This window comes from Penicillium macrosclerotiorum (genome assembly GCF_028827735.1).
Source record: "Penicillium macrosclerotiorum strain IBT 26536 chromosome Unknown utg000014l_segment0_segment0, whole genome shotgun sequence".
NCBI classification, from domain to species: domain Eukaryota; kingdom Fungi; phylum Ascomycota; class Eurotiomycetes; order Eurotiales; family Aspergillaceae; genus Penicillium; species Penicillium macrosclerotiorum.
Genome location: NW_026643093.1, coordinates 257,887 through 272,559, shown reverse-complemented (window position 1 = coordinate 272,559; position 14,673 = coordinate 257,887). Strand labels below are relative to the sequence as shown.

Genomic DNA, 14,673 nt, shown 5'->3' with positions numbered 1-14,673 from the left:
TTTCTGCTCGGTAACTATGCATCCATTGCTTCCTCTTCACTCTCGTGACTCCTTAGGGAGCGGGAGAGTAAAATATCGACGCTCAACTATCTAAGCCATAGTCACTAACACAAGACGTCGAGGGGCGGTTTTGACATCACTCAACATAGATGAAACATGGCCAAGCGTTGGAGAGCCAAATACCACGAAGTAGATCTCAGCCATTGATCCATAAATAGTAGGGAGTCACTGGCCAACAAGCTACGAACAATCACCACCATAGACAAAAGTAGGTGTTTTTCCAGGACAGTGGACGAGTTGGTATCTCCAACCCGAGATCGCACTAAGGGGACCGTGCGGTGACCAGCAACTTCGAGGTAAGGAATTTCATTAGCTAAAAAGAAAAGGAGAACTTCAAGCGCGGGCTCAGGCTTCTGCTTGCCAACACGCACACTCACACCCACATTGGCACTGGCCAGCAGTCTCCAAGTGATTGGGACTCGGACTCAGGACTCGGAGTGACCAATGCCATTATGTAATCAGCTGTCGGGGGGCCGTCACGATTTAGCGCTACTGGCAACCTCAATGCCTCTTCCCCCGCCTTGGGCTACAACGTGCACTCGACGGGACACTTGAGCCGTAGGCGGCTGAGCGACCAAACTAGCTCGAGCGCGTAGCCAAACATCCAAAATTTGATCATGTTTCCAGAGCCAGCCTCCACCAATCTTCCCTCACATAGTTTCCTGTCCAAATACGCTCAGTTTGTCGGCGTCGCGTGCTCCAATCATTGCTATTACTACACTCCTCGGCTTCAATATTGTTCCATATCAACCCTGTCTCTATGACTATCTCGATGCAGAAACATTTATCACCATGAAAAAGACTATCTCAAAGTTCAGAAAGCCCCTGCGGCTTTCCCCCGCCGTACCTGATCTTATCCCCGATCTCGCCCCTGATCACGCTTCTCATCCGTCTCGATCGCCGGCGACAGCTGAAGTCGGGCCATCCCAAAATGTTCCCTCATCGTCGCCACCAGGCGCTTTGCAGGCCAAGAGTTTTGATATCTCTAATCATCCCGATACACCCCTAGAGAATCTTCCGCCCGAAATTCGGCGCTATCTACTGTCTAGTCTTGAACTGGACGAGCTAAGTGCCTTGGTTCATGCCTCCCCCGTCTTTCACCGGCAGTATCTGCTCGATCGCTGGCTACTGCTTTCTCAATCTTTGAAGAACACACTACAACTTGTCATAGTGGATGCTTCTTTTGTCTATGAATCTAGCTCGCTCGAGTTTGCAAAAGCTTGCACTAGCGGGAAGATCTCCTTGTTCATCCAATCATACCAGGATCGCCGCAATAAGCCCCAGTATATGGGTCTTACTAACAGAATCCCTACGGATGAGCTTTGTTCTTTAGTGAACTTTCATAACTCTGTTATCAGGCCTCTAACCCGGCAGTATACTAGCTGGGCCCTAGATAGCTTGACCGACTTAAGTGATTCCTTATATCAAAAAAGAACTCTAACCCGATCCGAAAAAAAAGGATTATCCGTGCTCTTTATCGATTCCAACTCTGTTGCAATCTCTTCGGGGTAGGATATCACCAGGTCTTCGGGTTACCTAGCCTCAACTACGAGTCTAACTATGATCTTATGAATATATTCATAAGCACGTACGAGCCTTGGGAAGTCGAGGAAATTGCGTGTATCGAGGCTTTTTCGAAGTACACCTTTAACAGAATATTTGATAATATCAAGTGGGATGTCAATCAGGAGAATCCCAGATTCGCGAATTATCAACGGCCGCCTACTCCACCAGGGGCATTTAACTTGGATAATAGCTGTTAGTTCCCTACTTTATCGTTCTTATTAACCAGCGTCCACGACGTATCACTTTCTTCCAGTACGATTAACATTAGATTATAAAATAGATACAAGGTCGGCCCTTTTGCAGGGCGTAGTTTCCCGTGGGCTCGAACTACTTCATATAGTTCTCCATAAGACTAAATACCACGCGCAAATTGTTTCAACAATGCAAGAGTATATGAGGTTCCCGGTGCGGAATTTTCTTGAGGATGATGTTCTAGGTGAAACAGCACAGTCACAGCGACGTAGGAAGCAACTCTCGAATCAGGATTTGAAGGAAGAGGAACGAGTTCCGCTGCCTTTTGAAGGTGATAAGGTTCCAAATGCTGTTAAATCTTATCCACCACTTGCTTGGACCCTAATTTGGCAAGGAACCTACAGTAACCTTTACGGATACTATGTCCCGGATACAATGCGTCGCTGGGGGTATATTATGTGGAATAAGTCACGGCTTGAGGAGACGGGTGCTTTAGAAGTGTTAGCTCGTCAATGGGAAGAGGAATGGGGGGCGAGGACCCGCGAGACACCATTTTTTACTAGACATAGTAGCAATGTCATGCAATAAAGAGACTTGGAGGCTTAACAAGCAAGAATAAAAGAAATCAAAGTGTAGTGGAGTACAAGAATGTTTACTAGGGTAAACTATACACGTCTAATTGCTGAATAAACTCAGCAACCTAGTGAACCAGGGCACTCTACGGCAAGCCAGAGAATGCAGGCAGGATGAGATAGGTCGACGAACAGACCAACAAACCACCACACACCACGATAGAGGAAGCCTCCGAAAAGGAAAAGCAGAAGTAGATGAAGCGAAGAGAGTGTGAAAGTTGATTCTCTCCCTATCGGAGATACGAAGCTATATCCTGCAAAGACTGTGTACTAGGAAAGATATCCTCCAATCAGAGACCTCCCTAGTGTTGGCTATTTCCCCACTGCAATACTCAATACTATACGCTCACAATTAACAGTGCATTACATCCAATAGACCAAAAAGATCACAGAAACAAAAAACATACAACAGCAGGGATTCGCTGGTGGTCACCCACCCAACTACTAACCTGCCGGCGTGTGGCTTAAGTACGGCTGAGCGGACGGGAAGCCCTGTTCTCCACACCCTGTGGTCGTATGTGCTAGATAATTGATGAGCATGAATCTCATATTGAGAAAGCCACATTGCGAATTGGAAATATAGTAGTGTGTATGTAATTCTGATCGGTCACGGAGTGATTGGTGGCTATGTATTATTCATACCTCACATGAGTCCATTGACCTGATCACTGATTCTAAGCGTGTGCTGGTCATCTATTCACCGAGCCTGAGCTTGAGCCTGAATGCTCTCGCAAAAGCGGCAGCAGCCGAGACAAGAAAGCCTCACCTGGCAGACCATATCGTGTCAATATGACTAGTTGTGATATATGGCTAGAAGCTGTATTGTGCGGTTCCAGTGATATCCGTGGGTAATTCATCAAAATTTTTGAGCGATTGGTTATTTTCTATCTTGAGCCCACTGCCTCGGGTCACTCTATTTTGCGGGGGCATAGTACGCAGCCTGGAATGTTCAAGGCAGGCTCTCACTGAGTAAATCACGGTGCTCAACCTTAGAGAAGACAGGAGAGCGCTATGAGGTGCCAGACATTATCCGAATTCACCTTGAGCAAGAGCCGGTGCGGAATCAGGCGCATTGTCGGGCGTGCTAATTCCGCTCTCCAACCAGTGAATATGCCCGCGCGGAAGTATCCATGTCTCAATTAAACAACAACTACAGTATTCAACATATTCACTGTCCAGAACCAGGATACAGCATAACTCAAGAGTGCTGGACGCTTTATTATTGTAGAAGCTCGACATCCACGTACCATAATTCCCGTTCGTAGGCTCGAAGTCCTTTCTCCGAGCTACCATCTCCCGACCCGTCGGAACTGCCAGTGATGTTTCTTCCCCCTCATTGCCTCTCCGCCCCGTTGCTACCCCGCCAGCGAACCGTACATCCGGCGGGATATAAAAGACCCCCGATCAGCCCCGATGCCCCCCAGCGTAGGCCAGAACTTGATCCGTCGTCTCTCTTGTTCCCTATCTCCCCCACACGCCCTCAGAACAGCATCATCCCTCTCCACTACTGCTACTAGCACCATGGCCCCAATCGAGCGCATCACTCTCTTCAAGATCCCGAACGAGGCGGATCAGCAGCGCCTGCTGGAGCAGTACAAGGTGCTGACGAAGACGGCGACCAAGGTACGCGATCCTTGAATATCCTGTTGGCTCGGACTATCCCAAGACATTGCACTCCTTGTTGCTTGTGCCACCACCAGCACTTCTCCTACCACCTCTCACCCAGCATAATAAGCCCACAATCGAGAATCAGAACAAGCTGACTGACTCTCCAATCTCAATGACTAGGATGGCAAGCCATACATCGTCGCCGCCGCAGTCGGCCTGTCCTACCCTGACCCGCGCAACAAGGGCTACACCGTCTCCGTCAAGACGACCTTTGCCTCGATGGAGGACATGAAGTACTATGACACCGAGTGCGAGGCTCACAAGGCCTTGAAGGCAGTGGCCGGGCCGATTAAAGAGGATATTTTGACGACCTTCTACGAAAGTGTGCTATAAATAAACGAGAATTAGGGAAGGGGTTTGTTTGCAAAGGACATAACCGCGATCATTGGTTTGGGCAATATTATCTTCCTGTCTTCAACACGGGCTTAAGCTTTGGATGTGTAAAACTTGGAAACCAGGGTGTTGTAGATAAACACCCTATTGGCCGGAATTTCAATAAAGGACTCCAAAATCAAAGAAATCAGAAATTATAACTCCAGATCTCCAAATCTAGGCCCAAAGGATATAATAGAAAAAGGTCAATTCATTGCAAGATGTACACTGCATACATCGAATATGATCTAAACTGTCACAGAGGTACAGAACACCAGCAGGCGAGAAGGGGGTGGCACAAGGGCATCAACAGAGTGAGACATGAAATAGAAAGACATGGAAAACATGCAAGGAAAAAAAAGGGATCCTCAAAAGAGAGTAAGACACATAATAGGAGAGGAAAAGGGGGAACACCACTATTGCTCTACGAGGAACATGCTGGGGTGGAGCAACATGACTTAGAGGGAAAAAAAACCCTTACAAAATTTCATTGGTAATAGAGAATTCTGTAGAGAAGTAGCAGAGGAACTAATCGGCCAGAGGAATCATAGCGGGCCGCAGTGCAACGCGCGCAAATCGCAGGAAAATAGAGCAGACAGCCAGCCCATAGGCATGGTCCAGCGCAGCACGGGAAGGGATCACAGATCCGGCTTGCCAAGCTGCGCGATCAAAAATATACAAGACGCTGGTCCAAGGGGGAAATAATCCCATCCGGAAGGGGGAAGAAGATAGGGGGATTAGTCAAGAGCCCGACGGAGGTCGCTCCATTTCTGACGAAGAGTCTCATGATTTTCAGACATCTAAGAACAATGTGGTCAATTCGTCTGCACGATAAAATCAAGCTTGAATGCAGGGGACATACCTCGGCCCATTTCATTTTCGTCGCCACAAGCTCCTTCTCCATCTCAGCCATGGAGTCTTCCATCGCACGGTTCTCGTTCTGCACTTCGATGTTCCGCTTCATTATGCGTTCCATCTCCATGCGAAGCTTCTCCTCCACTTCGGCAGGCTGCTTGTCGACAACAATTTTCAGCTCGCTGACCTGGAGCTTCAGTGCATCATTCAAATCCCGCAGTTCCTCATTCTCCACCTTGACATGAACCAGCTCCGACGCCAGTTGGACGTGTTCTTTGTCTGATGCCTCGGCGCGCTCCTCGAGCAGTCGGACGCGAGAAGCCTGGGTGGAGACCGTGTGTCGAAGATGCTCCAATTCCGCCTCACGCTCTTTCTCGGTGCGTGTCTTTTCTTCCCATTCAGCGGTGTAGGAATTAATCATGTTTTGAGTGAGAGGCACGTCACAGGCATCTTGCACGAGAAGATCGGCCCGATAGACTTCCTTGTCAGCAGCGCCAGAGCTTCCAAAGAAGCCTGACTCTAGGATAGAGGACGCAGATGGCTGCTTGTCAATGTATGCATCGAAGAGACGCTCCTTTAAGAACGTCGTCAAGGGACTCATGTCCTTCATTCCCAGAAGCGCCTCGGTGTTTCGACGCATTATAGCAATGCCAAACTTGAGGATTGTGCTCTCAAGGCCTTCCTCGAAGATCAGATCGTAGATACGAAGCACAAGCTGCAGAGGGAAACGATAGGCAAACAAGGTCAAGAACCATTGAGTGGCGTACAGTTGGGGGGGCACGCCGCGTCGTCGGAGATGACAGTAAAGAGCAGGCTCCAGGTCTTCCAGAAGGCGTTCGAATTGGTAGAGGCTGCGATGAAGACCGGGCATGTCCTGAATGAACATCTCTCGAAGTTTGTATTTGTTCATCAGCTTCACGAGAAGCTCGAAAGCATCGATCTCGTCCATCTGTATTTCGCTATCCGTTAGTCAATTCCTATGCCGAGCCGGAAAAAAACTCACATTAAACAACAGAGGCATGACGATAAAATTCATGCCCTGTGCATATCCCACGGCTTCATCATACAGAGCGTACGCCTTGCACAGTCCAAAGAGGCTTTCCTGACTGCCTTGCGAGATGAAGTATTTTGAATAGCTGGTGCGGGCACCCAAATCCCGTCGAATGGTTTTTTCCCAGCTTCTGCAGAGCAGTAGCGTCATCTTTAGCTTTCTTCAAGAGAGCCGCTTGCTCTTTCGCCAATTTCTCGGAATCAGTCTCTGCAGAGGGGCTAGCAGCGACACTGGTGGGCTGAGTGGCAGACCCTGAGTTGTTAGACCGAATAGAGGAGCGTGACGAGGTTGTAGACTCTTTCTCGATCGATCCATTCATTTGGACACTTGGTCTCCGCTGATCTTTGTCAGTTCCACGAGCGACAAGTTCGCGGTATGTGTCTTCCAATTCACCGATCCGGCAATCAGCCAAAATCTGCCAGATCACACCTCGAATGGTTTGCGGAATACCTCGCTTGATGGCAGCATTCAGTTCCTCAGAGCTGGCCAGCGCTTGAGGTCCATTGTTCACCAGTTGTTGCCAGAGATCCCAATCGACGGGGGTGGATGCGTCGCTCGCAGACCGAGAGAATCCAGAGACAGTGCCTGGGGCCAGGTTGGGGTTGATTGTAGATGGCGAAGTCGCACCCGGCGACGTCGCTTCCGAGGCCGGAGCAGGAGGAGCTTCCAGAATACCATCCTCGCCCTCCTCTGGGATGATGGGCGGACTCGCTCCAGTCTGACTGATGCTGGCATGGCCTGATCGGATGCTTCCCTCATCGTTCTCGTGAACGACAAATTCTTCCCTCATCCGCAGCAACTTGAACTGGTCCTTCAGACTGTTCCGCCTCGGCCTCCTGGAGTTCACGCTCGAAGCATCTCCATCCTCCCCATGAGCCACCAGATCCAAGTTGCTCGCAATCGTCGACACAGAGTTGGATGTATTTCGTCGGCCGGTTTGAGGTGGGGACTTGATATCCTTGGCTCCGGTTGAGCTTCGAGAGAACCAGGAAAAGGGACCGCTGGGTTTGCGGGCTGGTGGAGGGGGTGCGGCGGGAGGAGGGTTCTTGTTGACTGGGGGCGGTCCCCATGGCAAGGAGGGCAGGGTACCAGAAAGGCCCTTCAGAGCCAAGCCTGCCGAAGATGCTGTCTCGTCCTTAGGGGGAACTGGAGGCGACTCCGACTTGAGGTCTGAATCGCCCTCCCCAACAATAACGGGTTCATCTTCCTTGCTATTCGTCAGGTTCACCTCATCAAGCGAAGATGTGGTGGATAGGCGATGAGACGTGAGCAAGGGGGACTTCTGCTTCATCGGTTTCCGGGGCGTCTCTTCCTCCTCACCGGCCTCTACTGCTTCGCCAGGCTCGCCCAGCTGGACCGGTGTGGCAGGCGCTTGTAACTCATCGGCCGGGTCTAACTTCACATCCTCCACCGGGGTCTGGAGGTCTTCAACCTCATCCTCATCTTGCTTGGCCTTCTTCTTGTTCTTCTTTCTGTTCTTCTTCTTGCCTATCGATTCACCACCATCCGTCTGCTCGTCCTTCTGCTCGTCCTGCGATTCAGAAGTAAAGAACGGCTGTGCCGCGGTTTCGGGGGAAGCTCCTGATCCGACAGGCGGGCTATCGGTCAAGGATCGTGTCGAGGAGGATTGGGGAATCTTGACATTCAACTGATCGGGGGCTTCAGGGGCGTCGGCGAAGGACTCCTGAGAGGTGGTTAGCACTATAACGGTGAAACACACGACACTGTCCTTACCCCTACGTAGTCAGAGCTTTTCCGGTTCGACATGTCGGTCTCATGAGGATCTCAATCAGCGAGTGCAACACTCCATAGGAGAGAATATTGTGTGGCCCAGAAGGTCATACGAAGATCAGAAGGGGGATGGGGGAGTTGGAATGAGCCAGCGTGGAAGGAATTCGGGGATGTCAGTTTGGCGATTAAATCGAGGGCCAGGCACGTCCGCCCGTGATTGGCTCGAGTGGGGCCTTTGGGGGGGGAAGTCAACCTGTCGATCGGGACGTTGGAATTCACCGTGTGCGCTTGCATGCAGAATGCAGGATTCTTCTATAAGACAGGTAGAGGCTATGGCCCGGGCTTGGAGCAATGTTGGCCCATTATGCACGGTATACCGAGTCGAATGGTCTCAAGGACCGCTCAAAAGCGCTACCAAGGCACCCTCTCTAGACGCGCCAAACCAACGTGAATCACCATAGAGTAGAGCGAATGCACATGTACATCATCCTATCTCGGAGTAATTGCATTCGTAAGAAATAAGAGATTCTTCTGGATAGATCTACAGGGTCTTCTCGAAATCCAGCCACCGCTGTCGTCGCAGTGGATCTAATTGCTTCAGCTCCGAGAGCCAGCTCAGAATCTGGGCCCGGTCGGCCGCGGACAAGTGATCCGCTACCTTGGAGGCAAGCAATGTACATTCAATCAGGGCCTGGTAGATGTACTTGCAATCTTCTGCCCCATCCAGCATCTCCTGAACAGTATCGATCTCATCACGGAGGTAATGAAGTCGCTCTGACGTGCTCAGGTTCGGAGCCAGAGTCCGGCTGGCCATGGCCGGGTCAAACACGCACATCAGATTCTGGTGATAGAACCACAAGGACTGGTCGTAAGGATCAATCAAGGCCTGGTGAACAAGAGACAGCTCTGTCCCAAAAGTATCAGGTCAGTCACAGTGTCTCAGATTAAAAAAAAGATGGCGGGAAAATGCAAATGCTCCGAGGAAACAGAACTAACCTTCGTCCAACATCCTTCGTCGCTCCTCGTCACTTGCGGTCTGTTCCTCCAATAGTTGGTGGATAAGCTTCGTACGGTAGTGCCATGCGGAGAAGTTCGACAGATTGGCGCCGATCATCTTCTTCGCATATTCAAATTCCATCTGGGTCATGCTGGCAGCCTCGACCGGGGTCCCAAGTTGACGCAAGGTCTCGACTACGAGGCGTCGATATCCCCAGCCATGAAAGTTGCGCCCGTCCAGTGTCAGCATCTTGCTCACTAAAGCCAGTTCCTCTTGCCAGAACTGACGAGCCAAGGCCAGTGGGAGCAAACGGCGACCTTCATCTAAGAGCCACAGGCGGTAGTTCCAGATCCAGTAGCATTTCGGGAAGCTGCGCAACAGGGGAATTAAAAACATCAGGTCATTCTTGATCAATTCTGCGATCTGGTTCGATGCCTCTTTCTCTGGTAAAGCTTCAGCTTCGGAAAACTGATGCCGGAGCACCTGTCGTCGATAGTTCCAAATCGTGTAGTATTCTGGGTTGCGACTCAGCAAATCCGAGGTCTTCCTCAGTGTATCAGCTGTATATTCATGCTCGGCGACCTAGATTCTAGTAAGCACCATTCCCACTCTGCTATCACAAAAGGAAATCAAGCAATCACCTTTTCGGAGACCAGGCGTTCTAGGGCTTTGTAGTCGTCTATCTTCTGCAGCTCCAGTTGCCTCTCCTCCGGCGTCTTCTCTACTACTTTGAAGCGCCGAACGCCATGCTATCAAAATCTCAGTAAAGCCCGAGCTCAAATTCAATTAAACCATTGCCTGACTCACACTAGCCATTTTGACGGAATTTGCAGCAAGCGCTCGAGGAGGCGGAGGAGGAAACAGCCACCGTTAGACATCCCACCGTCGGGCATCACGTAATCATCGCGGCCCCGAAGGCAGCTTCTCTACAATACGTTTGTGTGCATCTACTTCGTACCTGCAACGTCAAACCTGGGCTTTTTCTTGACAATCATGCTTCTTCGACTCGTGGAATCCACTATACACTCCTTTTCTTAACTGAATCTTACTTTTCTATTGTATTCAGCCAATTCGCGTTCTGTCTAGACAATGGTAGACTCGCGATGCCACTCATTCGAGGATGTTTCCTCAGCCCACCATCACCGCATGTCACTAACCTCTCTCTCCCAATATGAGTCTCCTCAGGACAGCGGGCCTGTCATCCTCACCGAATTTGCAACTATCAACTTACCCCTTTTGGACTCACCTACCAGTTCTCAGATATCATTGACTCTCAAACCCAAGGCGAGTGCAGCCAATGTCACCACACGCTTAAAGGAAAACAGAAGCGTGGACAGTCCTCCTCCTGAGCAAAGCCGAAGCAGAGTGAGAGGAAATTTCAACAGGCAATTGACACACGGGACTTTCACTGGTCTGATATCTCCAGATAGATTCATTCCAAAGCGAGAGTTTACGGAAACGCCGTCCACTCCCTACCGCATAAACAAGTATGCATATCAGCTTTCTCCTCGTGAAAAAGTCGTTCGGCGACGCCTGCTTGGCGATGACCCGTTTCTTTCATCAACTCGACGGCCATCGGCACTTCACGGGCAAAGACCTGCATCCGCTAGGCCGCGGCAAAGACCTTATCAACAGCCTCATCTGGTCACAGACTCAACCATCATGGGGGCAAACAGTCGCAACGACTTCATCCGGCAAGTCAGTGCAAGGGCTGTCTGGGGCGTTGGGGGAACCTCTGCCGCCCTCGGAGATTCTTCAACAGTCGCCCCGGTCCCGAACGAGACAAGAAGTGTTTCGAGCAGAGGCTCCTCGGCTCCGAGATTCGTCGCGAAATTCTTACCAATAAATACCAGGGCCGATGATCAGAATAAGCATGAATCCAGATTAGCCCTCGCATTGGATATTGACCCAACGACCAGGCTTCTTGGAACGTGTATGAGATGCGAGGAGAACGCCCCCAGTCCAGCATCACCGGATTATGAGCGGCTTTCACCGTTTGTATGGAAAGACAGTACCTGGAAAAAGGTTGAAATGGAGTACTGTGAGTAGTGATTTCCATGGTTGTTTTTGCTTGGTTTTCAGGCCTCGGGTCCTCTCGATTTACTTCTTCCGCGTGCTTCAAGCTGTTCAATCACTATTAAACCGGAATTACAATCTAAATGACATCTACAGAATTTATTTCAAATGGTGAGGCAGTGGTATTTGCAGTCATTCCTGCAGCATTAAACTAATATCCATCCTATCACCCAGGGCCAAGACGTCTCCCTAGGCCAGAAATTGTCCCACCTAAGCCTTTTCGGATTCTCGATGCCCCTTATCTGCGAGACGATTTCTACTGCTCCACCCTTGCATACTCGCTCGCAGCTGGCGTTCTTGCCGTGGGCCTTGCCCAGTATGTTTACTTGTGGTCTGAAAGCTTTGCTGTCGACCATCCACCTTTTGGAGATGTCCATCCATCCAACTTCGTGACGTCTTTGTCATTCTCTTCTGAAAATGGAAGCCGAAGCATTCTCGCAGTGGGCCGTCAGTCTGGTCAACTATCTCTGTGGAGTGTCTTTGAGACCAAGGTCCGCTTTGAGGTCAGCCATCCCAACAGCATCTCGTGCGTCTCGTTCAAGCCCAAAGTCTCGCAAAGACCTTCAGAGCGTTATTCGAATTTGATGGTGGAGGTGGAGGATCTCGCCGTTGGTGATGAAATGGGCAATATTTGGTATTACTCGGTCGAGTGGCCGGAGATTCACAATAAGTGGAGCTGGACAGGCTCGATGACTCTTCTCGCGAAGATATCCGCACATTCACAGCAAATCTGCGGGCTCGCGTGGTCTCCCGATGAACGGTTCCTCGCGACTGGAGGTAATGACAACGTCTGCCTACTCTTCGAGTTGCCTGAGATTATTCCTTCACCGGCTTTACCTCCTTCACTGGTGTCAGCCTTGTCGGGTGATTCTTTAAGAAATATGAATGTCCGCACATTCCCATCCCTCAACCTGGGGACTACTCCCCAGCAATTACTCGGTCGACAGCATATCGTTAGCCATCTGCTCCCATCGTGGGTTCATCCCCCGCCAATAAAGCCTTCCATGGCGGTACCTCTCATGAGCCATGCGGGCACCCTGATCTCAGGGACGGGCAAGACCGTTCTGGTTCCTTCTAACCGTCAGAAACACCGCTTGGCGCACGCCGCGGCAGTCAAAGCAATTGCATTCGCACCCTGGCAGCCCTCGCTTCTGGCCACTGGGGGAGGCTCCAATGATCGAGCGATCCACTTCTACCACACTCGCACTGGAGTATGTCTTGCTACCATCAATGTGTTCGCGCAAGTCACCAGCTTGATCTGGAGTCAGACCCGGCGTGAAATCGCAGCAACCTTTGGGTATGCCCAGCCCGACCACCCGTTCCGGATCGCCGTCTTTGCCTGGCCTAGTTGTACCCAAGTTGCTGTCATCCCTTGGGGGCCATATGGAACCAGCTGGGATGAACTTGGTCCTGAGCCTAGTTACGACTGTGGACGTGCGCTTTGGGCTATCAGTTACCCAGGAAAATCACCCGCTCTGTCCAGTATCGAACTCGAAGGCCCCAATATCCTCACTCCACCTTCATCCCCTCCATCACGATCAACTAGCCCCTCGCCTCTCAGCTCGCAAGTGTCGGGGCAGGGGAATGCCTCTACGATGCGTCGAAGGGGCCCGCGAGAGGTGCGGCCGAAGGAGAAAGAGGGCGGAATGTGGTGTACGCGCACCATGGAAGAAGGATGCATCATCGTCGCGTCTAGTGACCAGACCGTCAAGTTCCATGAAGTCTGGACTGGGCGCCGCAAGAGCATCGGCATCGGATCTGCTGCTTCTGGGCTACTCGGGGGCAGTGATATTTTGGAGAGCATGGAAGGCATTGAAAAGCCTGGTGGGGAAATCATTCGCTAAAATCCCCGTTGGTTAGAATGGCGTTGTGTGTTGTTTTTTAGGGCTGTTTGACGAGGAATTGACGGCTTTTGTCTTCTATTCCATTTTGCTGTGTGACATTCTTAGGTCTTTGTTTGTACCTTCCAAGTTGTTTGTGTACTTTGGAACTATACTTTCTACAACTTTTAAAACTTCAAGGTTTACGTTACTCTGTGTATCTTGACAACCTTCTCACCTGGATCTCGCAGCCAAGTATAATCAAGCTCCCGGTCCTCTGGGTCACCACATCACTCTGGAGCCCGCTGGAACCCGATTGCTCCAATTTTCATGTCCGTCATGCCGATCCCTCCCCACCCGCCTTCTTCAGGCCCCCTTGGCATCTAGTAGTGCGCCACACACTAATATAATCTAGGAGGATTGTTTATACTCCAATTAGGACCATTTCCATTCTTCTACCAATTCTCCAACTGAACGTGGATGATCTTGCAATCTCGCATCCCTACCGACAGATCCTCTCCTCTGAGCTCACACCTGCGAATCTCTCCATCATGCGTCTCACATCCCTTACGCCGATTCTCCTCTCCACCCTCGCAGCCGCCAACACGCTCAACATTACTGTCCTCGGCGCCCGGCATAACCGCTCCACCCTTGAATGCTGGGCTCTTGAGCCCGGTTTCACCACCTCCTCTGAGTCTGGTACGTCAGGCTCACAGGCTCTTAATCTTGGACCCATCGGCGGCGGCAATGCAGGCAATGCGACATACACTATCATCCCAGCCGGATTTGACGGTGGACGACATAATGCTCCGGAGCTGCAGTACGTGAAACACCCCCCTTCGCTCGCCTGCGTGGCAAATGCACTCGGTTCAGAGCTATATACATCGTTGCACATGCCGCCTATTATCCCCAAACAGACAAGCCTAAGACAAGCTGTCTTCCCCTTCTCTGCTATATCAGAACTCTTCCTCTCTAGACCTGTTTGCGGGTCCATATAATCCTAAAATACCAGTTGACCATTGCCCCTTCTTCCCTCATCAGATGGGTAGTCTTCCTCTCCGGCGTGGCGCACATCACTTTGCCCAACTCTACTACTGAGGCATGGATCACAGGCGGCAAGAACGGAGCCATTCTAGCCCTCGACACAGCCGACGCTAGTGCCCTGGGGCATATCACCACGTATCCGTCGCAGGAAAAGACGATTGCACTGGAGATTCCTCTCGGCGCGGGGAGTGTACCAGGACATACGGTGCTGCATGAGGGAGCTTGTCGTGAAGCGGAGTTGCTTGAATAAAACATTGGCTAGAAGAACGAGGAACGAGTTGATACAGTACATAGCTGGATAAAAACCTTCACTATGCAGTAGAAACCCGATTGATCAAAACGAGCAGAATCAAGTTTTACATAGAAAATAAATTCTGGATGCCAGTGATGGTCGTCCTAGATCTCATCGATCTAATGTATCAAAGCACGAAAGTAAATCACAAAGAAGAAAATGCAGGCATTGATGCATCAAGAGTATATAATAAATAGGAGAGAGAAAAAAAACCGTTCTTTTTAGCACAAAATATTTCATCCCAGATAGCCACGTCTTATCCGCCAGTCAATTCGTACACATAAAACCTCCTCCCAAGCACCAAGAAACCGATCCTG

At 50.5% G+C, this 14,673-nt stretch overlaps 6 protein-coding genes across 6 annotated transcripts; 4 read left to right on the top strand and 2 right to left on the bottom strand.

Moving 5' to 3' along the window:
- Positions 1–2,007: 2,007 nt before the first annotated feature.
- On the top strand, positions 2,008–2,406 carry N7462_011674 (uncharacterized protein; the record flags this gene model as incomplete). Its single annotated transcript, XM_057083388.1, has 1 exon — positions 2,008–2,406. The coding sequence occupies one exon, from the start codon at positions 2,008–2,010 to the stop codon at positions 2,404–2,406; it is 399 nt and encodes a 132-aa protein (XP_056927801.1).
- Positions 2,407–3,971: 1,565 nt separating this feature from the next.
- N7462_011673 (Dabb family protein) lies at positions 3,972–4,451 on the top strand (the record flags this gene model as incomplete). Its single annotated transcript, XM_057083387.1, has 2 exons — positions 3,972–4,073; positions 4,239–4,451. 2 exons carry the CDS (start codon positions 3,972–3,974, stop codon positions 4,449–4,451), a joined length of 315 nt encoding a protein of 104 aa, XP_056927800.1.
- Positions 4,452–5,227: 776 nt separating this feature from the next.
- N7462_011672 (putative GTPase activating protein (Gyp5)) lies at positions 5,228–8,163 on the bottom strand (the record flags this gene model as incomplete). The annotated part of the gene is made up of 5 exons (XM_057083386.1): positions 5,228–5,290; positions 5,353–6,294; positions 6,349–6,451; positions 6,495–8,080; positions 8,131–8,163. 5 exons carry the CDS (start codon positions 8,161–8,163, stop codon positions 5,228–5,230), a joined length of 2,727 nt encoding a protein of 908 aa, XP_056927799.1.
- Positions 8,164–8,668: 505 nt separating this feature from the next.
- Positions 8,669–9,940, bottom strand: N7462_011671 (Rab geranylgeranyltransferase BET4; the record flags this gene model as incomplete). Its single annotated transcript, XM_057083385.1, has 4 exons — positions 8,669–9,033; positions 9,124–9,706; positions 9,766–9,873; positions 9,932–9,940. 4 exons carry the CDS (start codon positions 9,938–9,940, stop codon positions 8,669–8,671), a joined length of 1,065 nt encoding a protein of 354 aa, XP_056927798.1.
- Positions 9,941–10,213: 273 nt separating this feature from the next.
- Positions 10,214–13,044, top strand: N7462_011670 (WD40 repeat domain-containing protein; the record flags this gene model as incomplete). Its single annotated transcript, XM_057083384.1, has 2 exons — positions 10,214–11,165; positions 11,450–13,044. The coding sequence occupies 2 exons, from the start codon at positions 10,214–10,216 to the stop codon at positions 13,042–13,044; spliced, it is 2,547 nt and encodes an 848-aa protein (XP_056927797.1).
- A 527-nt stretch (positions 13,045–13,571) lies between these two features.
- On the top strand, positions 13,572–14,314 carry N7462_011669 (uncharacterized protein; the record flags this gene model as incomplete). The annotated part of the gene is made up of 2 exons (XM_057083383.1): positions 13,572–13,840; positions 14,062–14,314. 2 exons carry the CDS (start codon positions 13,572–13,574, stop codon positions 14,312–14,314), a joined length of 522 nt encoding a protein of 173 aa, XP_056927796.1.
- Positions 14,315–14,673: the final 359 nt, after the last annotated feature.